Source organism: Manis javanica, chromosome 15 (assembly GCF_040802235.1).
Source record: "Manis javanica isolate MJ-LG chromosome 15, MJ_LKY, whole genome shotgun sequence".
Taxonomy (NCBI): Eukaryota; Metazoa; Chordata; class Mammalia; order Pholidota; family Manidae; genus Manis; species Manis javanica.
In genome coordinates, this window is record NC_133170.1 from 55,944,324 (window position 1) to 55,967,726 (window position 23,403).

General features: G+C 36.5%; 1 protein-coding gene across 44 annotated transcripts in view; it reads right to left on the reverse strand.

Annotated features, from left to right (window-relative positions):
• Positions 1–23,403, reverse strand: part of CLASP2 (cytoplasmic linker associated protein 2) — a 205,343-nt gene that overhangs the window by 27,599 nt on the left and 154,341 nt on the right. For 22 of the 44 annotated variants that reach the window (XR_012125822.1, XM_073223506.1, XM_073223522.1 and 19 more), the window contains 4 exons: positions 8,411–8,574; positions 7,573–7,651; positions 7,392–7,442; positions 3,733–3,876 (listed from right to left, as the gene is read on the reverse strand). Coding sequence is in view for 43 of the 44 variants with exons in the window: in XM_073223506.1 (XP_073079607.1) it covers positions 3,733–3,876; positions 7,392–7,442; positions 7,573–7,651; positions 8,411–8,574 (438 nt within the window). In the remaining variant the exon portion in view is untranslated. The remainder of the gene's footprint in view (positions 1–3,732; positions 3,877–7,391; positions 7,443–7,572; positions 7,652–8,410; positions 8,575–23,403) is intronic. The other 22 variants (XM_073223513.1, XM_037008668.2, XM_037008697.2 and 19 more) reach the window with 1 other exon arrangement.

The following is a 23,403-nucleotide window of genomic DNA, read 5'->3' on the forward strand; positions in this document are numbered from 1 at the left end:
AAACTAGTTTGATGTTTTTGTGGAAATGGAAACAAAACAAAGCTTACTCAGATCAGTTAAGGAAACTTGGAAGTTTTACAATTTCTGGTCATTAACTGAGTTATTAAAAGCTACACTTTGAAATTCAGATTACATAGAAACTTAACTGAGAGGGGAAAGAAATCCAAATATAGCTGACCTCTGAACAACGCAGGGGCTAGGGGTGCCAATCTCCAACGCAGGCAAAAATCCAAGTATAATTTTTGACTTCCCCAAAATAATAGCCTACTATTGATTGGAAGGCCCACAGAGAACTTAAACAATAGATTTAACATATATTTTATATATGTAATATATACCATATTCTTACAATAAAGCTAGGAAAAAAATGTTTTTTCAAATTGTTGCAAATCTCTAAAAATGTTTTCCAATATACTTACTGAAAAAAAGTCCATGTACAAGTGGACACATGCAGTTCAAACCCTGCTGTTTGAGCTGACTGTAGTTGGCAAACACAACTTGTACCCAAATGTGTGCATCTTTTTCTGGACCTTTTCTAACCCTACTCTATGAAAACCTAAGATCTCTAAGTTTATGGCATCTGAATATATGATACTATATATTGGGAACACACACACACACACACATATGGGGGATGGCTAAATTATGGTACAGTGGAGCAATAGCATTGCTACACAACACTCCCTGGAAAGATGATACAGCTCTACACACGAGGTGAAGACTATTATATACTGCTGAAGAAAATATGAAACAAAGGTTACAATGTAAATTCATTTGTTAAAAATAATAACAAAGTACACATTGTGTGGGTGTGTATTCGAACACATTCAAAGTGCTTAAATAATGCTACTTGCATTTTGAAACAAAACTTCATGAACTTGTGCCTTTTTCTGGAACCACAAAATTGAGAGAACCTCAAGTTAATTTGAGCAATTGACACGACTGTTAAGGTATACTTTATTCCATCTAGGGTTTATTTATTTTGGTGTATGAGATTCAGGTTTATTTCCTCCCTAGAGACAGACCAACAGTTCCGAAACCAATGAGTGTATCCTTTCCTCACAACTTGATGTTTTTGATACCCTTTTGATGAACAAAATCCTATGTGAACCTGTCTCTGGACCCTCCTTTATATTTCATTGATCTATTGCTGCATTAAATATCACAGGTTTAAACTGCATGATTTAAAATGCAACAGCTTTAGTTTATTTTGATAAAATCCTTCATCTGTTAGTTTATATTTTAATGTCACATTTGCTTTACTAGGTGGTTTATTTTAAAATAAATTTTCATGTCTTTAAATAAAAGTAATACATACTTATAGACTTTAAAAATCAAACTGTTTTAGAGAAGGTTTTATAATTCTCAATTCCCCTGTTCAGTTCTCCAGACAGTTCTTCTTGCAATGTTTATTTTTTCTGATAGGTAATCATAGCTTATACAATTATATTTAATTTATTAGCTTGAGACATTTTCTAGTGATTTCTTACTGCAATTGACGAACACTTAGGTTCCTTTCAGTATCAGCCCTACTCCTCCTACCCTCTTCTCCCTTATACAGCACAGCTCAAGAGTCTATTTCTGTCACAGTAGCTAGCATATCTTTAAAAACATAAATCAGTCATACTGCTCCCTCACTTAAAACATGTCAATTGTGTCTACAGTCACATCAGTATTCATGTTCTTGGAATATCCCAATTCTTAATTTTGATGAAATCCAATGGTCTATTTTCCTTTTGTTGTTTGTGTTTTTGGTGGTATAATTAAGAATCCATTGCAAATATAGGGTCATTAAGATTTATTCCTAGTTTCCTTTAAGACTTTTGTAGGTTTAACTATTATAGTTAAGTCTTTGATCTACTTTAATTTTTGTAAATGGGGTGAAATAAGGGTTCAATTTTATTCTTTTGCATGTGGCTATTTAGTTGTCCCAGAACAAATTGTTTAAAAGACTCTGTTTCTTGGCACCCTGGTTGAAAATCAGTTGGCCACAGACATACAGATTTATTTCTGGACCCTCAATTCTATTTCATTGGTCTTTATGTCTATCCTTATGCCAATACCACACTGTCTTCATCACTGCTGCTTGGTATATAGTAGGTTTTGGAATCAGAAAGTGTAAAGTCCTTCTACTCTGTTCTTTTTCAAGATTATTCTGGCTATTATGGGTCCCTGGCACTTCCACAGGAATTCTGGAATCAGCTTGCCAAGTTTTACAAAGCCAACTGTGATTTTGATTGGGATTACATTGAATCCACAGATCATTTTGGGGATCCATAATCTTTATATCTTAACTTAAACTTAATAAAAAGTTAAACTTAGTAAGTTTAACTTATTAAGTCTTATTAAGTTTAACTTATTGTTAAACTTATTAAGTTTAACAATATTAAGTCATCTGATCCATGAATATGGGATGTTTTTGTGTTTACTTAAAATATTCCTTAATTTCTTTCAAAATAGGTCTGTAATTTCTACAGTATATTTTGCTTAAATTTATTCCTAAGTATTTACATAGTTTTGATGCTATGGTAAATGGAATTACTTTAATTTCATTTTTGGATTGTTTATTCTAAGTGTTTATAAATGATTTTTCTATAATGCAATCTTGCTGAACTTGTTTCTTGGTCCTTATAGTTTTTAAATGATTCCTTAGGATTTTCTATATATAAGATCATATCATTTGTGAATAGAAATAGTTTACTCTTCTTTCCTTCCTCCCTCTCTCCTTTCTTCCTTCTTTCATGTTTCTTTTTTTCCTATCTATCTATCTATCTATCTATCTATCTATCTATCTATCTATCTAGGAACATATGTATTCTGCTGTTCTTTGGTGAGGTGTCCATCATTAGAAATAAAGGTCACAAGATTTATATTCTATGCATTCCTTTACAGCAATTATTGAAGGAAATAATTTATCAAGGAAGAGAGTAAACAGAGCTAGATACAGGATGCAAGAAATGAATGATTAGGGATGAAGAGAAATCTTAAGAAGATGGTGAAGAGAACAGAGGGTCTAGGAAGGAGCTTCCTAGAAAACAAATAACCTGTTTTTGAGCATATGGAAAATATTAGTCATAGGCTTGTGGTATAGATGTTGAAAACATTAACAGATAAAGGAAAAAAAAACATTAACAGGAAAAGGAAACACAAGACAAATTATTAATACCAGGACACAACAAGCTTCTATAAGAAAGGAGGCAGCAGTTAACCACTTGGCAGAGGTGTGAATTCTTCCATAGTCAAAATGTCAATCTTTTCTATTGTTTATCAACAGTGGATAAGTATTTTGAAGGTTACTGGGACAGATAGGAAAGGATGTGGGAACAGTATGGGAAAGGTAAGTCCTCATTTACAAAAGTAGATACATAATGACTAAATTTATCCATAGATCAACAGATAATACCTAAATCAGGAAACAGTGTAATTCTTATTTGAAATACATAGATCACTGCAAGCGTAAAAATTAGGAGTATTTTGAATGGTTACAAGATTAGATGTTGGGAGGATTATAGCAAGGACAGCTATTTTTGATTGTAAGTTTCAAAGTTATATTCATATTGGAGAAAATTTTAAATACTTTAAAAGATACGATTTTTAAAAATAGTCTTCATATAATCATGTAAATTCAATGTTAACTGGTAATACCTGCAAATATTAGCTCTCTTCACTGGCCATCCAAAATGACTGACTTGCTTTTCTAATTTATATTATGAACTTTACATTAAAACATACCTTCCGAACATCAGAACTTTTGGGTTCTGTTGTCCAGGTGATGACTCGAGACACTGCTAGGCGAGTTTCACTGGAATTTATAAAATCCCCTGGATCCATTTGTTTGGCCAGAGTTTCTATGTATTTAAGTATAGCAACTTTCACCTGCAGAGGTAAGTATAATGAGAGAGGACAATCAGATGGTCATTGAGGGACAGTGGGAATACATTAGAAACAATTAGATGATTATTTTTTTGACAAGTATAAAAAAAATCAACAATAAGAAAGAAATTATACAATCACCTACCTACCTGAGGTACAGTACATAACAATGTGGATTTTTGTGCTTCATACAAAGCCAAACTTTTAAGTCCCAGGCATTTCATTCCCTGTGTTTGAAAAATTGCTGAAGACTCTCTTGACAAGACTACATATTCTTCCTTGTGTCTGTTTGCAGAGCTTATAGCTAACTCTTATCTAGATTTCCCAAGGAGCCAGTCTTTATAAATTGAGAGAGATTTGGCTTTTGGGGAAATGAACCAAAGTATTTTGGAAATAGGGTACCATAAGGGGTAATCAAGGTGGGCAATATAGATTTTGTGTCAAATATACAGTTAGACTCACACAACAAGATCAGGTTCCGTAATAGGTCCATCAACTGCTACAACTATCTTTCAGAAGTATCTCAAAGTAGTTTTATGCAGGTACCGCTGGAGAAAAGACAACACTTATTTGTATGAAAGAAATATCCTAGGTGGGTTTAAAAAGTCTTATTACTTTCCCAGGAATTTTTGATGTGTGAGTGAATGGTGGATGTGTGTGTGGTGGGATTCAGGCTCCAAAATCAGGAGGTAGGGCAGAGCACACATGCTTCCTCCTTAGACCCGGTCTTTTTTATCCTTTTAGTGAGCCACTGCTAAACTATCTCCCTTCTCTCAGGTATACTGGGGTGAAAAAAATAGGTTTGAGAATCACTGTTTGTAAAGTTACATCTTCTACCATTCTAGGATTTCTAAACAATGACTCTCTGACTTTGCCATAATGCACAATCCTCGGATATATACAGTGCTGACTGGGAGACTTAGAAGAAAGGTCCAAATGTAGGACTAAAACAGCAGTTTGAAAAAATACTGCTGAAGAGTAAGGTAACTAGTTTTTCTATGCTCTTTCTTCCTTTATTATTGATCTTCAGATGGCATTTGTTGTCTTGCTCAATCCACATAAGGCATCTGGGAAGTACTATACCAAGTTAATATATAGGAAGTAAAATGTTAAAATGAAGTTCTGACTCTTGTACATTTTCCGACTTCTGCTTCCAGTTTAAATGAAAAAAAAAAAGAAGAAGGGATCAATTTATACTCTTCATTTCATAGTGAATGAATTTTAAGAAGTAATTACAACTTTAGGAAATATATTGAAAAAAAAACCAAGAGTTAACCTATCAGCCATCCTGGGTAAAATGTACAGTGGAGAGAGAAAGAGACTTATGGTTAATTGTGCAGTAGTAAGTCTACTGCAAATAGACAACTTTAATTCTAAATAGGGGCAACAACTTAACATTCTGGATTCTTGAAGCCATGCCACCTTTTATCAGTGTGAAAAGCTGAAAGGTGACTATAGTAAATCAAAGAATGAACATCAATGTATTTTGTTTTCAATTTGCCACCATCAATAATAACTCAATATATTTACTTGCACTATGTGAGATTCAATTAGTGCAGTGTCTTGGCAAGTTATAGAGGCATCTAAAGTTTTTGAAGTGTTTCAAAAAATAGACATGTTTACCATACCAACAGGCAAAATAACCACAATACACATAATCACTCGAAAGTTTACATTTTAGTAGGGTATTTCACAAGCTTATATACATAGTCTGTAGTTTTAATAACAAACATGCATTCTTCCTCAGAGAAGGAAAAATAATCTAGTTGCTAAGATGTGTATAATTCTACAACATGTTTAGGAAACCCAGAAAAAGGTCAGCAGAATCACATTTATTTTTTAAAATATTACTCAAATGAAATCACCCTGTATTGCCAATTCCCCTTATTCTATTGCTTCCTTTCTGACATTTAACCATATGATACTCTGTGAGAGATATAAAATCTTTATAAACATCTATCTTTTATCTGAAGTTCCATCATTTTTTCAATAAATTATCATAGGTCTCCTAAGCAGATTATTTCCATTTTTCTATAATCTATAAGGTTTTTTATTCTTAATTCTGCCACCCATGTGAAAGTTACTTTTATTTTTAGCATAAAGCACAGCTCCAATAAAACTTCTTGCTATTCTAAAGCATCACTTCAGGAGTTCAATTTTCCCCTACAGCTTTGCACATATACACATATAATGTATGCATATATAATATGTAATACATAAAATATAAAAGCCATAATAGAGAGAAAAACAGCTTTGAGAGAAACAGTCTGTGACTCCAGTCTCCAGTTTCCTAGTCCAATAGGAAAGCTAATTTTGTCTGTTTCCTGTTGCCTTTCTCTCCAGGCTTTCAGCAACTTTACTTTCTTGCTCAACTCACCTATTACCCTTATTTCTTAAGAGAATGCTTTAGACCTCCATTTCCACTGGCCCACGAAACATCTCTACAAACATTTTGAACAGCACTTGAATACCTACTATTGATACCTAAATCATAATCCTTATTACAGTTCACAGTTTATCACATATTATAGACGATAATGATAAAAGTTTTATATTCCTACCCTAGCACAACAGCTTGGACAAAGAATGAGTTAAAAAATGTGTATCAGTAATATCAAGCAAATTATTTTCCTTCTGCAGGCCACTTTTCAAAATCAGAACAGGTGGAACCCATTTCACAAAGCAGCTCTCAGAAAATAACGTTATGTTGAGTATAAGTCAACCCTGATAAGAAACATAATTATTATTTTAAGGCAAAATTACATTCAGAAACTTAAAGGAAGATCAATCCTGGGCAATAATGCTTGTGAAAATGTATTTCGTGCAGAAGAGAGCAGAAAAATAAAATGCTTATCAATGTACACATGCTTGTTATTTCCCTGACTTTAATCTCGTTTAATAAAACCCACTAAGAAACATCTTTGGTAAAGAATTCAGGGGCTCTTCTTTTATAGTAAATTATTTTTATGTTTAATTTAGTAATTATTTTTAATCATAAATTAGAATTCATGTAGTTTTCACATAAACTGGAAAATGTGTGCTAATAGCAAGTGAAAAAGTTAACCTGATTCTAAATGTTATGCACACATAAGAAATATCATACTGCAAAAAGAAAACTACTATTTCAGTTAAGGAGAATAGCACTGACATTAGACTTAAATATTTTTGTTTACTAAAATAAATAAATAGGCAAAACTTACATTTTGCCCAAATACCTATTGAAACCCCTAAACTTGGAAAAAAAAAAGGATTGGGAAATCACAAACATAAAATTAGACAAGACTTTAGAGAGCAGGTTTGCATTAGCAGCTTAGGGTTACATGGCCATCCTGTGCTGCTTTCTTAACATGCATCCCCAGTGAGCTTCTCCAGAAGGTAATCTATCTGTGCATGCTCAAAAGGCTTATAAAGGTTAGTAGTTGAATACAGATGCATACAAACATTATCTGAAACACTGCAGAGTTTGTAAAGAGAGTTAAGAAAAGAAATAATGCAGATTAAAACAAAAACAAAAAAACCTTGGAGCTCCAAAAACAGTGAAGCTGGTCCCGAAGTGCTGGCTTGACTGTCTGAAAGTTTATAAAAACAAAATCCACTGATTGAGCAGCTTCACACGTGACAAATACAAATATCAACATAACTTTAGTAATAAAACAGTTCAATTCCTTACAATGTCCTCAAAAGACTTCAAAGTTTTACCTTTAAGCTTGGTGTTTGGGTCTGATCAACTGTAAATCTCATTAGAATATTGAACTGAAGATCATTTGGAAAAGATTCTCTGAGGAAAAGAACAAAACAAAAATTAAGTCAGCAAGTAAGCATTCAGCAAACTTAACAACAGAAGACCATGCTAAATACCAAAACACAATGTCATTCAAAAAGCATGCATGAAGGATTATCCGTATGGAGAATGATCTATGTGATACAGTATATAATAAAAGGTATTCCCAGAAGAATCTGAACATTTGAATTTATATCCTATGGGGATTAAAAAGTAACACTATAGTAAATAATGATCTATCTTCCCTCAGCTATAGATTTAATCAGAAAAAAGTACTGATTAAAAAGCTGAACATTATCAGATGTTTCCCCACATCTAATATCTGAATTCTAGACTCACCTCAACTTAGTAAATGGGTATTTGAAATAAGTCACTTCAACAATCTATACAAGAAAGTAGAAATATATCATTGGTTCAAAATTTTTGGAAAAAAGACCCTGCATATTTAAATGCAAAACATTTTTTTTTTAAACTTAGGAAACATTTCAGTCTAACTCTGCTTTGCAGATATATCCTAATGAAGATATAATATACCTTAAATTACTCAACCAATGCTAATGAAATTTTTACAAAAGAAATGCAGTGTTTGACCTCAAGTCCAATGTTGCATTAAACATACCATCATTAACACTTTTCAAATGGAGCCCAGGCAGTCTAAATAGTTTGAAAGGACTCAGAAATATGAACTTTTAACACAGAAACTAAATATTCCTGATTACTATTGGGTAAACTTGAAATATATGAAGAAAATATTACCTTGTGACATCAAGGGCTTTCTGAACTTTTGCCTGAACAGACCCAAGCAAATCAGCACCCATTTTTTTTAGGAGTTGCGTCAGCAGTACAAACAACCAGTCTTGAAGATCATCTTTATGGACTTGTATGAAGTCCACCAGGGTCTCCAAAAACATGCTGAACACCTACAGTGGATAAATAGGGGAGAAGGGAGAAAAAGGAGGAAACATTGACCTCTGTGTTCAACTCAAAACTGAGTGAGAAAGGAATACAGGAATCAGAGGCACAGCGATTGGCAGCCAAGCGGAAAAACAAATCTCTTGCTTTTTCATTGGACTCTGTGACACAAGAGTACATATGAACTGTTACCCAACTTCTGCTGAAGTTCGACAATTAGCTATTCCATGCAGCATCATTTGGTAAAGAAATTTTGGCCATAATGGCTGGCACACCTAATCTTGTCAATGGTGCCACAGCTTAAACTGGTTATACTGAAATCCACTTTACTAGAAATTTAGGTCAAGGAACTACCTATCTACAGTCTTGCCAACCCACAGCTCTTTGGAAGAGTGGCAATGAGTTAATCAGAGGATGACTATGCTGACAGGTACTTGAAAGTGTTAAGATCATCCTGACTTAATGCATTAGAGACTCAGATTTCTCAATGTCAGTTGTCACAAATTTTTTGGGTGTAAGATATATTATTTATTAAAACTACCCCCAAATTAATTTTAAGTGACCTGGGATAACTATAACTACACCTAAAATAAAATACATTCAAGATACAAACCTACACCTAAATTTTGGTGATTTCTAAAAAACCCTTGGTGACATGCTTTATTAAGTCTCCATTTCTAATGACAGAGTTTTAGAATTGGCTCCAATATTATTCTACTAGTTTCAAAAATTTAGTAAGATGAAAAAATTTTTAAGGGAAGGGAAATTAATATTCTTAAGTGATGTATCTGATTAAAGTACTTATGAAAAATGACCTACATTAATGTTCATTTCTACAAGAAGTTCAATGCCTTACTGGAAAATATATTTCTAGGTGAAGAGGAAAAAACTCTTAAGACAATGTCAGCCTTGTATTATGAGACAATTTATAAACATTATAAAAACTATGGTTTAGCAAAGTTAATAATCTCAAGTATGCCAATTTAAGAATTAAGAGTTATGCTCCCAATATATATTGTATTTCGTGAATTTCCTTTACACAGTTATACATGAATTCCTGTTTCTTCTCTTATGTTAGAAATGAGGGGCTTTATTAGAATTATAACTGAGCTTTAACATTGAATCTGAGTTAGAAAAAAATACACTTTAGCTATCTGCTCTAGATGCACTGTACAGGTAAAAGCAGAAACGATGTCTACTTTAAATTTTCTAGTACTGATCCCCAGGCAGTATCTTTTACACTGTTCTTATTCATAATGTAGGTTCATTAACTCCTTTTTTTCTTCCCTCCCAACCAGACCCAAAAGACCTGGCCTCTCTTAGATCCAAACCTTGGCCACTGCTTCACTTACATAGTCTCTGGCCCTCTTCTCAGGGCCCAGAATTACAAACCCATGTATCTAATCTAGTACTGACGCTTACTGGTATCTGGCAAATCTGTCTTGTGGTATGCTGGAGTCAGTCAGTACATGCCCAGAAAATTCAGGAATTTTGTGAGCTGATTGGTAGTTTCAAATCAGCCATGGTGGGAGTATTTAGACCTCAGAAATTACAGCGCAAATCAGAGCTTCCTGCCCCTCACAGGGCCCCTTCCTATTTTCTTGAAGATTCCAACTTTAGCTTTCAATATACCAAATCCATTCTGTAATCTCCCACTTCACACAAAATTAAATCATTTGCTCAAGGTTTCCACAGCTAAACAACGGGTGGGCCAGGATTTAAGCCCAGTCACATAGCTTTCAGTTGTGTTTCCATGCACTCTATCACTAGATCACTTACCTCATCTACTTTACTATCTTTCAATGTAAGTATATCTTTGATTCCTCTATATATCAATTATACCTTTAATTTCCTCTTTAGCTATCCTTCTAATAATTTCTCCAAGGAAGAGCCAGTTTTATTCCTCTTTATAATTTTTTCTATTTTGTATTCTTATTCTCTAAAAGTATGATCTCTTCTACTATTTTTACCCTTTTTCTCAACCTACATCCTTTGCTTATAGAAGCAGAGAACACTGTCTCTAGAATCTTTCCTATAGTTTCCATCCTATTGCTCCCATCAATTATCTTCTAATTATGAAATGTAGTAGCTTTTTCATTAGCTTAGTATGCCTGGCCAGTCTGTGGCCAGACATTTTCTTTTTGCATCTGAAATGTGAGGTGAACAGCCAGTCACATCCTGACTCTCTTTTCAGTAGAAATATGACTTCCTGTCTGATCTAGCCCCGCAACCTCTACAGCAGCTTTTTCTTTTGGCCTTCCCCAAATCTGCTCATCACACCATCATTGTAGGCTCCTGGCCTTTTTGACCTCAAGTCTGGAATTTCTGTAACAAGACAGATAAATAAATATTCTAGGTTTTTCAGGCCATATGGTGTCTGTTTCAAATACCTGTCTGCACTTGAGAGTATGCAAATAAGTGAGCATAGCTGTGTTCCAATATAACTTTAGTGACAAAACAGGTAGAAGGGCAACTCATGCTTCTTTATCACAGTCAAATGGATATCACTCTTTTGATAGAAATAAAATCCTTTAACGTCTCTTCACTGTCTATAGAATAATGTCTCAAATGCTTAGACAAGGTCCTAACTCCCAAACTCATCTTGGACCATCTGGCAATATAAACTCTTTGTTCCTAAACACATCTCATACATACTTCTGATTTCCTACCATATTCCCCACTCCCTCTATTTACACAGTATGTGACTCCCTACAAAGTTTACCACTCAAGTCCCAGCCATAAAGCTTCTGGGACCACTTTACAGATAATAACCATTGATCTGCCCTTCTTGGAACTGGTAGTGGGACTAGCTTTATGGTGCTGTTTAACTTTTTTCTAGGTATATTACCTTCCCATCTGGACATACAACAACTGATAATAAAGACTATTTTTACAGTCTTGTATCAACCATGAGAACCAAGCTCAAAGTTATCAGAGGCTGAGCACTGAGTAAAAAATTGTTCAATGATTGTGTAGGAAAAGTTCCTTAAAGAGTAGGAATTTTCTCTTATGTGAAACTTATCCTGCCAACCTTTTTTCTCAATGCAAGGGAAGATGTGTAAGACCTTTCCTTCATCCCAACCAAGATTAATTTCTTTTTGTTTCCTATAAACTCTCTGGCATCTACCACTTGTCAGGACTCATGTAAGCCATTTTCAGAAGGCGGTGCTAATGTATCCAAAGCTTATGTTCCTGCCAAGATCTGAACTCCTATTTCCTTCAAGAAGATTTTTCTGAGTCTCCTAGGTAGAAATTTTTTGATTAGATATAACGTGAATACAGCTAAACAAAAATGCAGACATGTTATTTATGGTACTCTACATATAGAATTGTAGTAGTATTTTTGTACTATACTACTATTTTGTACTATTACTTATATCCTATCAATGGTACTTATTAAATGAAAAAATATATGCTACATGGATCTATTCAAAATATATATTGGGAATTTCACATAAAATTTCTTACTTGATTGCCCTATCACAAAAAATTCACTGTTAGATGCTGACAGTCTCCCATTTCCTTATATTCAATTAAAGGAGAAAGTATCATATGCTAATATGATACTAGGGCTAAACGTTTGATTTCAGGAGAGAAAGCTGAGAATCACTGCTCTGTAAACTGGTGTTTGCTTTTATAAAATGACATTAATATAATATTAGGAAGTACACATAGGGAGGTTGGGACTAAATTTTTTTTAATAATTGTGAAATGGGAATTATTTTTTAATGATTCAGTGGAGCCAACCTTCAATGGAATCAATTTATAATCCCACATATCTCACAAATGTAGTATTTTGGAAAACAATGAAAATATTTGAGCTATTAATTACAACTGAAGCAGCCTTTTCTTAACCTCAACTTATATCTTAGGTGTGCCAGTCATCAAATATAGAACAGAAGAACATAATTAAATTAGATTAATTAGTAGATTAAAAAGCACATCTCCAAACAGAATGATAGTCTGCATTAACTGCAAATAGCATTTCGTGGATTGCAAAGGGTCCAATACTGCATGAACTCTTCGGGAGAGAAAATAGAGAAAAAGGGTTAATTTCACAGTCATGCAGTAAAGTTAGATTTCCAACAAATATTGAACCAACTTACTCTCTATTGAGAGTTCCAACACAGGGGACAGCATGCAAAAAGAAAAAAAGAAAAAAAAGAAAAACACACAAATTAGTCGCCATCAATGCAAAGTTCCTGTATGGAAGAAAAACACTTAGAAAATAAAAGTGACAAATGTTCTTCAAAGTTTTATGATAAACTGAAAATAGTTTTAAAACAAGAGTTAAATGAATAGTATGGAAAAAGAGCATGTGATTTTCCTGTGTTTCTCCCTTACCTTTTTGTTTAAAAAAAAAAAATACCCTTCTTTTCCAGACCCCACTATCCTTATGGCTCCACTTCTGGGAGGAATCTAAGACTAACAGACACCTGCCCCCATTTCTGAAGAGTGCCAACATTTGCTTCCGAAGAACAGCATCCAGAATTTTTTTTATCTATTTTCCTATCTTCAGAAGTAATACATCTGCAAATTAAATTACTTCTGTGAGGGCCTGGAATAATTACTACTCTTCAGAGGTAAAAAGTATCTGTTTATACCATAACTTTAATTTTTTCCCAGGTAAGATGTGTTTTATGAGAGTCTCCATATCCTAAAACACTCTTCAGGAGACCAGATGTGACCTTCTAAATAGGGTACTCGACTGTGTTCCATTTTAGTAGCCACAGACCGAATTCCTGCCCTAGCTGTGCAAGGCTCAAGGGTGTAACTTTAAGAGGCAGGACTACACAGAACATAAAAATGCCAGTTCAAAGCAGGTACCTTAGTGGAGGTGGCTCTTTTCAAACAGTTCTTGTAGAGTCAAATGTCAGAACCACATGGGATTGCTTTTAGCATCTGACACTTCTTATATTTGAGGGAAAAACTGGGTCTAGATTGTCAAAATAAAAATATTCCCTGAAACTTTTAATCTTTCAAATTTGTTTAAATTTAGTTTTAAAAAATCTATCAGGTGCTTGGTGCATTCTAACATTTTTACGTATGCTAACTCATTTAACCATCCTGACAGTCTTATGAGGTCAGTATTGCTATACTAACTCTATTTTAAAGACTAGGAGACCAAGGCACACACTGCTTATAGTGATGGAGAATTATTTGAACCCCCACAACCTAGTTACACTGTCTACACTCGTTATCACTGTGTTGTATTGCTTCTCCTGTAAAAATAAGAGGAGGCACCATGAAGGAGGATTAAAGATGGTGGCATGAGAGGTGAGACAGAGGCCTCCTCCCAAAACAACATATAATACAAAAATATAGTTAATACAACTAATCTTGAAAGAACAACAGGAAAGAACGCTATACAAGACTACATACACCTGGAGAAAAGAGCAGACCTCACGGAACAGGGTAACATATCAAAGCCGTGATTGGCGGGACCCAAGTCCTTCCCCCACCCCAGCTCACAGGCAGGAGGAAGAGAAATGGACCAGGTAGGGGGGTGGAGGCATAGGACTGCTGAACACCCAGCCTTGGAGATCTGCTCTGGGAGCATAAACCTACATTGCATGGTGCTCTGGAGATTAGTGGGGTTGGAAAGCTAAGACAGGTAGAATATTTGGGGAGACTGAGATTCAAGCTGCTGTGGAAAACAGGCATCCACATCCAGCTGCTTTGGGACAAAAGAAAGGCAGGCAGTCTGAGAGATTTCCTAACAGTGAGAGGGCTGCTGAAGGGGCAAGGATTGCACAGAGCTTACTGCTCAGGAGAAAGGACAGGTGGACAAAATTGTCAGGGTACACTTTGCCCAGCAGGTTGGGAACTTTCAGGAGCTTCAGGCGCTCCATACCCCTGGCTGGCTACACAGTTCTAAGGCCCCACACTGTGCCTCCCTCACAGCAAACTGGCACCGCTCACAAACTGGCAGCCCCTGCCCTGGCTTCAGGCTAGACAGAGGGAGGCCCCGCCTACAGTAGCTACAAGTGCAAAGCATAGAGGTTTACACTTGTGTGGTTGGCCCACTGATTCTGGCAGTGGAGACAGGCACACCAGCTGGGAAGCAAGAAACAGCTTTTTCCTGCCCCCAGGCACTAGCACTGCTCCCCTGAGACCCCCAACATCACTCTAGAGAGGAGAGCTTATGGACACTTGATGGCGCCACATACATATATGAAATATCAAAGGAACCTGGTTCAAACCAAATCCCACAAACACCAGAAAAAAGGTCAAGGGAAACTGAACTCATCAATCTTTCTGAAAGAGGTTGCAAAATAAAAATCATAAACATGCTCATGGAGGTTCAGAAAAATATTGAAGAATTCTGGGACGAATTCAGGACTGAGATTCAATCATTAAGGAATACAATATCTGAAATGAAACATATGATGGACTGATATAAAAGCAAATTAGATGTAGCAGAGGAGACGGTAAATGGAATAGAAATTAGAGAAGAGGAATACAAAAAAGCTGAGGCACAAAGAGAAAAAAGGATCTCTAGGAATGAAAGAATATTGAGAGAACTGCATGACAAATCTAAATGGAACAATATTCGCATTACAGGGGTTCCAGAAGAAGAAGAAGAGAGAAAAAGGGATAGCAAGTGTCTTTGAGGAGGTAATTTCTGAAAACGTTCCCAACCTGGGGAAGGAGACAGTCTCTCAGGCCATGGAGGTGCACAGATTTCCCAACACAAGGGACCCAAGGAAGACAACACCAAGACATATAATGACTAAAATGGCAAAGATCAAGAATAAGGAAAGGCTTTTAAAAGCAGACAGAGGGAGGAAAAAGATCACATACAAAGCAAAGCCCATCAGGCTATCATAAGACTTCTCAACAGAAACCTTACAGGCCACAAGGGAGTGGCATGATATAGTTAATGCAATGAAGCAGAACAGACTCAACCGAACCAAGAATACTTTATCTGGCAAGATTATCATTTAAATTTGAACGAGGGATTAACTAATTTCCAGATAAGCAGAAGTTGAGGGAATTTACCTCCCACACACCATCTCTACAGTGTACTCTGGAGGGACTGCAATAGATGGAAGTGTCCCTAAGGCTAAGTAGCTGTCACAAGAGGAACTAAAACCATAGTAAAGAAAGTAGAACAATTAATTACTGGGAAGATACAAAATCAAATCAACTACCCCCAAAGTCAATCAAGGGATAGACAAAGAGTATAGAATATGATACCTAATATATAAAGAATGGAGGAGGAAGAAAAAGGAGGGTCTGTAATAGCATATTAAGTGAGTTCAGTTAGACTCTTAGATAGTAAGGAAGTTAACCTTGAACCTTTGGTAACCATGAATCTAAAGCCTGCAATGGCAATAAGTACATACCTATCGATAATCACTCTAAATGTAAATGGACTGAATGCACCAATCAAAAGACATAGAGTCACTGAATGGATAAAAAAACAAGAGCCATCTATATGCTGCCTAAAAGAGACTTACTTTAAACCCAAAGACATACACAGACTAAATGTAAAGGGATGTAAAAGAGATTTCATGCAACTAATAGGGAGAAAAAAGCAGGAGTTGCAGTACTTGTATCAGACAAAATAGATGTCAAAACAAAGAAAGTGAAAAGAGACAAAGAAGGACATTACATAATGATTAAGGGGTTAATCCAACAAGAGAATATAACCATTGTGAATATCTATGCTCCCAACACAGGAGCATGTACTTATGTGAAAGAAATACTAACTGAATTAAAAGGGGAAATAGAATGCAATGCACTCATTTTAGGAGACTTCAACACACCATTTACTCCAAAGGACAGATCAACCAGACAGAAAATGAGTAAGGACACAGAGGCACTGAACAACACACTAGAACTGATGGACCTAACAGACATCTACAGAACTCTACACCCAAAAGCAGCAGGATACACATTCTTCTCAAGTGCATACAGATCACATAGTAGGCCCCAAAAAGAGCCTCAGTAAATTCAGAAGGAATGAAATTGTAGCAACCAGCTTCCCAGATCACAAAGGTATGAAACCAGAAATAAATTATGCAAAGAAAATGAAAAAGCCCACAAACACATGGAGGCTTAACAACATGCTCCTAAATAATCAATGGGTCAATGACCAAATAAAAACAGAGATCAAGCATATGGAGACAAATGACAACAAAAATTCAACACTGCAAAAATCTGTGGGACACAGCAAAGGCCATGCTAAGAGGGAAGTATACTGCAATACAGGCCTACCTCAGGAAAGAAAAACAATTGCATATGAACAGTCTAAACCCACAATTTACAAAATTAGAAAAAGAAGAACAAATGAAGCCCAAAGTCAGTAGAAGGAGGGACATAATAAAGATCAGAGAATAAATAAAATTGAGAAGAATAAACAATAGAAATAATCAATGAAAGCAGGAGCTGGTTCTTTGAAAAAATAAACAAAATAGATAAACCCCTAGCCACACATATCAAGAAAAAAAGAGAGTCTACACATAAACACAGTCAGAAATGAGAAAGGAAAAACCACTATGGACACCACAGAAATACAAAGAATTATGAGAGAATACTATGAAAAATTACATGCTAACAAACTGGATAACCTGGAAGAAATGGACAACTTTCTAGAAAAATACAACCTTCCAAGGCTGACCCAGGAAGAAACAGAAAATCTGAACAGACCAATTACTAGCAATGAAATTGAACTGGTAATCAAAAATGTACCTGGACCAGATGGCTTCACTGCTGAATTTTATCAAACATTTAGTGAAGACCTAATTACCCATCCTCCCTAAAGCTTTCCAAAAAGTAGAAGAGAAGTGAATACTCCCAAACTCATTCTGAGGCCAGCATCACTCTAATACCAAAACCAGGCAAAGACACCATAAAAAAAGAAAATTAAAGACCAATATCCCCAATGAACATACATGTAGAAATACTCAACAAAATATTAGCAATACATCAAAATGATCATCCATCATGAACAAGTAGGATTTATTCCAGGGATGCAAGGAAGGTACAACATTTGAAAATCCATCAACATCATCCACCATATCAACAAAAAGGACAAAAACCACATGATTATCTCCACAGATACTGAAAAAGCATTTGACAAAATTCAACATCTATTCATGATAAAAATTCTGGGTACAGAGGGCAAGTACCTCAAGATAATAAAGGCCATATATGACAGACCCACAGCCAACATCATACTTAACAGTGAGAAGCTGAAAGCTTTTCTTTTAAGATCAGGAGCAAGACAAGGATGCCCAATCTCCCCATTTTTATTCAACATAATTCTGGAGGTCCTAGCCACAGCAGTTAGACAACACAAAGAAATAAAAGGCATTCAGACTGGTAAGAAAGAAGTTAAACTGTCACTGTTTGCAGATGACATGATATTGTACATAAAAAACCCTAAAGAATGCACTCCAAAACTACTAGATCTAATATCTGAATTCAGCAAAACTGCAGGAGACAAAATACAGAAATCTGTTACATTCCTATACACTAACAACGAACTAGCACAAAGAGCAATCAGCAAAACAATTCCATTCACAATTACATCAAAAAGAATAAAATACCTAGGAATAAACCTAACCAAGGAAGTGTAAGACCTATACCCTCAAAACTACAAGACACTCATGAAAGAAATTAAGGAAGATACCAATAAATGGAAATACATCCTGTGCTCATGGATAGGAAGAATTAATAGTCAAAATGGCCATCCTGCTTAAAGCAATCTACAGATTCAATGCAATCCCCATCAAAATACCAACAGCATTCTTTAACGAACTAGAGCAAATAGTTCTAAAATTCATATGGAATCACAAAAGACCCCAAATAACCAAAGCTATCCTGTGAAAGAAGAATAAAGTTGGGGGTTAAACTTCAAGTTCTACTACAAAGCCACAGTAATAAAGACAGTTTGGTACTGGCACAAGAACAGACCCATGGACCAATGGAACAGACTAGAGAGTCCAGACATAAACCTAAGCATATATGGTCAATTAGTATATGATAAAGAAGCCATGGACATACAATGGGGAAATGACAGCCTCTTCAACAAGTGGTGTTGGCAAAATTGGACAGCTACATGTAAGAGAATGAAACTGGATTATTGTCTAACTCCATACACAGAAGTAAACTTGAAATGGATCAAAGACCTGAATTTAAGTAATGAAACCATAAAATTCTTTGAAGAAACACAGGCAAACTCTCTTGAATATAAACATGAGCAACTTTCTTCTGAACACATCTCCTCAGGCAAGGGAAACAAAAGGAAAAGTGAACAAATGGGACTACATCAAGCTAAAAAGCTTCTGTAGAGCAAAGGACACCATCAGCAGACCAAAAAGGCATTGTACAGTATGGGAGAATATATTTGTAAATGACATATCTGACAAGGGGTTAACATCCAAAATATATAAAGAACTCACACACCTCAACACCCAAAAAGCAAATAAGCCAGTTAAAAAATGGGCAGAGGATATGAACAGACAATTATCCAAAGAAGAAATTCAGATGGCCAACAGGCACATGAAAAGATGCTCCACATCACTAATTATCAGGGAAATGCAAAATAAAACCACAATGAGATATCATCTCACACCAGTTAGGATGGCCAGCATCAAAAAGACTAAGAACGACAAATGCTGGCGAGGATGTGGAGAAAGGGAACCCTCCTACACTGCTGGTGGGAATGTAAGTAGTTCAACCACTGTGGAAAGCAATATGGAGGTTCCTCAAAAAACTAAAAATGGAAATACCATTTGACCCAGGAATTCCACTCCTAGGAATTTACCCAAAGAAAACAAGTTCTCAGATTGAAAAAGACATATGCACCCCTTTGTTTATTGCAGCACTATTTACAATAGCCAAGATTTGTAAGCAACCTAGGTGTTCCTCCGTAGCTGAAAAGATAAAGAAGATGTGGTACATACATACAATGGGATACTATTCAGCCATAAGAAAGAAACAAATCCTACCATTTGCAACAGCATGGATGGAGCTAGAAGGTATTATGCTCAGTGAAATCAGCCAGGTGGAGAAAGAGAAATACCAAATGATTTCACTCATCTGTGGAGTATAACAACAAAGCAAAACTGAAGGAACAAAACAGCAGCAGACTCACAGAACTCAGGAATGGACTAACAGTTACCAAAGGGAGAAGTACTGGGGAGGGTGGGTGGGAAAGGAGGAATAAGGGGACTAAGGGGCACTATGATTAGCATACATAATATAGGGGGGGCATGGGGAAGAAAGTATAACACAGAGAAGTAGTGACTGTACAGCATCTTACTATGCTGATGGACAGTGACTGTAATGGGATATGTGGTGGGGACTTGATAATGGAGGGAATCTAGTAACCACAATGCTGCTCATGTGATTGTATATTAATGATACCATAAAAGAAAAAAACAAACAAACGGAATCTGGGCTTAGGTTGTTTTTTCCCAGGCCCTATCTCCTAAAAAAAAAAAAAAAAAAGACATATGCACTCCTATGTTTATTGCAGCACTATTTACAATAGCCAGGATATGGAAGCAACCTAAGTGTCCATAAGTAGATGAATGGATAAAGAGGAGGTGGTACATGTACACAATGGAATACTATTCAGCTCTAAGAAAGAAACAAATCCTACCATTTGCAAGAACATGGATGGATCTAGAGGGTATTATGTTCAGGGAAGTAAGTCAGGCAGAGAAAGACATGATTTCCCTCATTTGTGGAGTATAACATTGAAGCAAAACTAAAGGTGCAAAATAGCAGCAGACTCACAGAGTCCAAGAAGGGACTAGTGGTTACCAAAGGGGAGGGTTGGGGGTGGGCAGGTGGGGAGACAGGGAGAAGGGGATTGAGGGGTGTTATGATTAGTACACATGGTGTGTGGAGGATCATGGAGAAGACAGTGTAGCCCAGAGAGGAATAGCTATGACTCTGTGGCATCTTACTGCACTGATGGACAATGACTGCAGTGGGGTGTGGGGGTGCTCAATAACATGGGTGAATGTAGTAACCATATTGTTTTTCATATGAAACCTTCGTAAGAGTGTATATCAATGATATCTTAGTAAAAAAAATTTATTAAAAAAATACATTAAGAGGCTTTGAAGTTATATATTTTCAGCTTTATGGTCTAAATTACTGCCAGGCAAATACTGTGTTTGAATAATTTATTTCCATACTAGGCAAGTGACTAAGTAAGTCAGCTTGCAAGCTGTATTTACCAATTACATCACATCCCATTTGCTGTTCCCAGGAAAAATATATAGCACCTATTTTAACTATATTTAGAAACAGCTCTTTTGTAGCCCTCTCTTTCTGGGATGTCAGCACTCTATGCTGGAGCTTGCCTGGTATTTTACTTAGACTCAGATGTTTACTCTAAAATATGTAAGAGGGAAACAGCCTGGGGGTTGGAGAAGGAGATCCTTGATGAAAGAAAATGGGGCTGCTGCTCCCAACCTGGTTCTCTAAGTAACCTGTTTGTGCTGGGGACAGCAGGTAGTCGACTTCAATCATGTTGGGGAGAAGGGATCACGGAAGCTATAATGGTTACCAGTTACCATGGAAGCTGGCTACTATCCAGAAGCTGTTAACATAGAGACTGAAATGTTGACTTCGACCTAAAAGGACACACGATAATCCAATGAAGCTCATGGTATGAGGCTCCCTCGAACACTTAGCCTTTTTCAGGAGCAAGGCTTCAGTCAGTTTCTGCCCTGTGAGCTTTCAGGATAGCCGATTCAGAGTAGAGTGCTAACCCATTTGAGGAAGTGGAGGCTTGAGGAAGAAACAGAAGTGTCCCTGACAGCATATTTCATGGCTATGAGGAAAAGGACCTGGCACATTTGGGGAAAGGAAGAAGGTTTAGGCTGGGCTGAGAGTGAGGAGGGAGGGAATGACAAGCAAAAATGATAGGCTTTGTTTACAATAGCCAAGATATGGAAGCAACCTAAATGTCCATCAGTAGATGAATGGATAAAGATGTGGTACATATACACAATGGAATATTACTCAGCCATAAGAAAAAAACAGATCCTACCATTTGCAACGACATGGATGGAGCTAGAGGGTATTATGCTCAGTGAAATAAGTCAGGTGGAGAAAGACAAGTACCAAATGATTTCACTCATATGTGGAGTATAAGAGCAAAGAAAAACTGAAGGAACAAAACAGCAGCAGAATCACAAAACCCAAGAATGGACTAACAGTTACCAAAGGGAAAGGGACTGGGCAGGAGGGGAGGGAAGGGAGGGATAAGGGCAGGGAAAAAGAAAAGGGGCCTTACGATTAGCATGTATAACGTGGGGGGGGGGCATGGGGAGGGATGTGCAACACAGAGAAGACAAGTAATGAGTCTACAGCATCTTAGTACGCTGATGGACAGTAACTGCAATAGATTATGTGGTGGGGGACTTGGTGATGGGGGGAGTCTAGTAACCATAATGTTCTTCATGTAATTGTAGATTAATGATAATAAAATGAATAAAAAAAATGATAGGCTTTGTTTGGACATTTTCTTGAGGGCAATGAGTAGTCAGTGAAGAGCTTTAAGCCAGCAGACTTGCGTTTTAGAAAGATTACTGGAGGATGCAGTGCACTGAATGTAGGGACACAAGGTGGGAGGAGGTGCAACAGGAAAAAGAAAACTGTACCCTGAATTACAGTGGGAATGGAGAGAGATTCAGAAGGTTCAGCCAGTTAGGATTGGGTGAGGTTTCTTGAATGATGCCCAAAATTTTCACTTGAGTGACAGGGGATGGGGTTTCATCTGATGAGACAAAGCAGTGCAGAAAGAACAGTAAGTAGTTCTGAGGTTGAAGAGGACCGATAGGCAAGTGAGTAAGTAAGTGCAGGAGAGCAATATGGGCCTCCAGAAAGGGCATGGAGTGAAAGCAGTGGGCCTAGGACAAGACCCTAAGCGATACCAATATTTTGGAAAAAAACAGAGAGACAGGAGTCTGAAGAGTGAAAGAAATGGTGGCAGGGTGACTGGATCAGATACAACAGAAGAGAAAACATACTTTTTCCTTTTCTCCCACACCACACTCTTAAAGTGACAGAGAAGACATTTTGCATCATCTCATAACAAAGTTGAAGAATGGACGACCAGCAAAGTGGAATTTATAAGAAATTGCTGGGAGACCAAGCAGATGAGGCCATACTAGCAAAAACAGGACACATATTTAAGTAGCTTCAAGGCAAGACCTCCTTCTACTTCAGTAGGAGGGAAGGTAAAAAGAATGCGTTTATGTGAGTAAGTTTGCTGGCTTGCATGCAGGAAATGGAGTTTCTGATTAATGGCTTCTCTTTGATTATAAGCTAAGAGGCCAGAACATATGCCTGCAGCATGGGACAGGTGAGAAGGTGACAGGAGAGAGGGTATTTGACACAGTCTCCATGGAGGACAGAAAAAGACAAGATGAAGAGGTTTACAAGGCAGTACTGAGCATTTAGACAAAAACAACAGATCAGAAATGGAGGAGAATAATGGAACATACAGGAACACCAGGGCCATTTCACCCAGTGGGGTCAGCTCCTCATATCCCTTCAATAACCCTGATCTTCCACCAGTGGTTCAAGCTCCTCGAGTAGAAGTTCTTGAACATGTTTCTATTTTAGTGTCAGTGACCAGGAGTTTATCATATAAAACAGGGATTGGAAAACTATGGTCTGCAAGCTAAGAATGGTTTTTACATTTTAAGTGATTAAAAAACAAAATCAAAAAGTAAAAAGCTATTTATAACACATGAAAAACAAAATTTCAATTTTCATAAATATTTACTGCAACACATCCATGTTCATTTGTTTGCGCACTGCCCATAGATGCCTTCAGGCTACAATGGCACAATGAATGG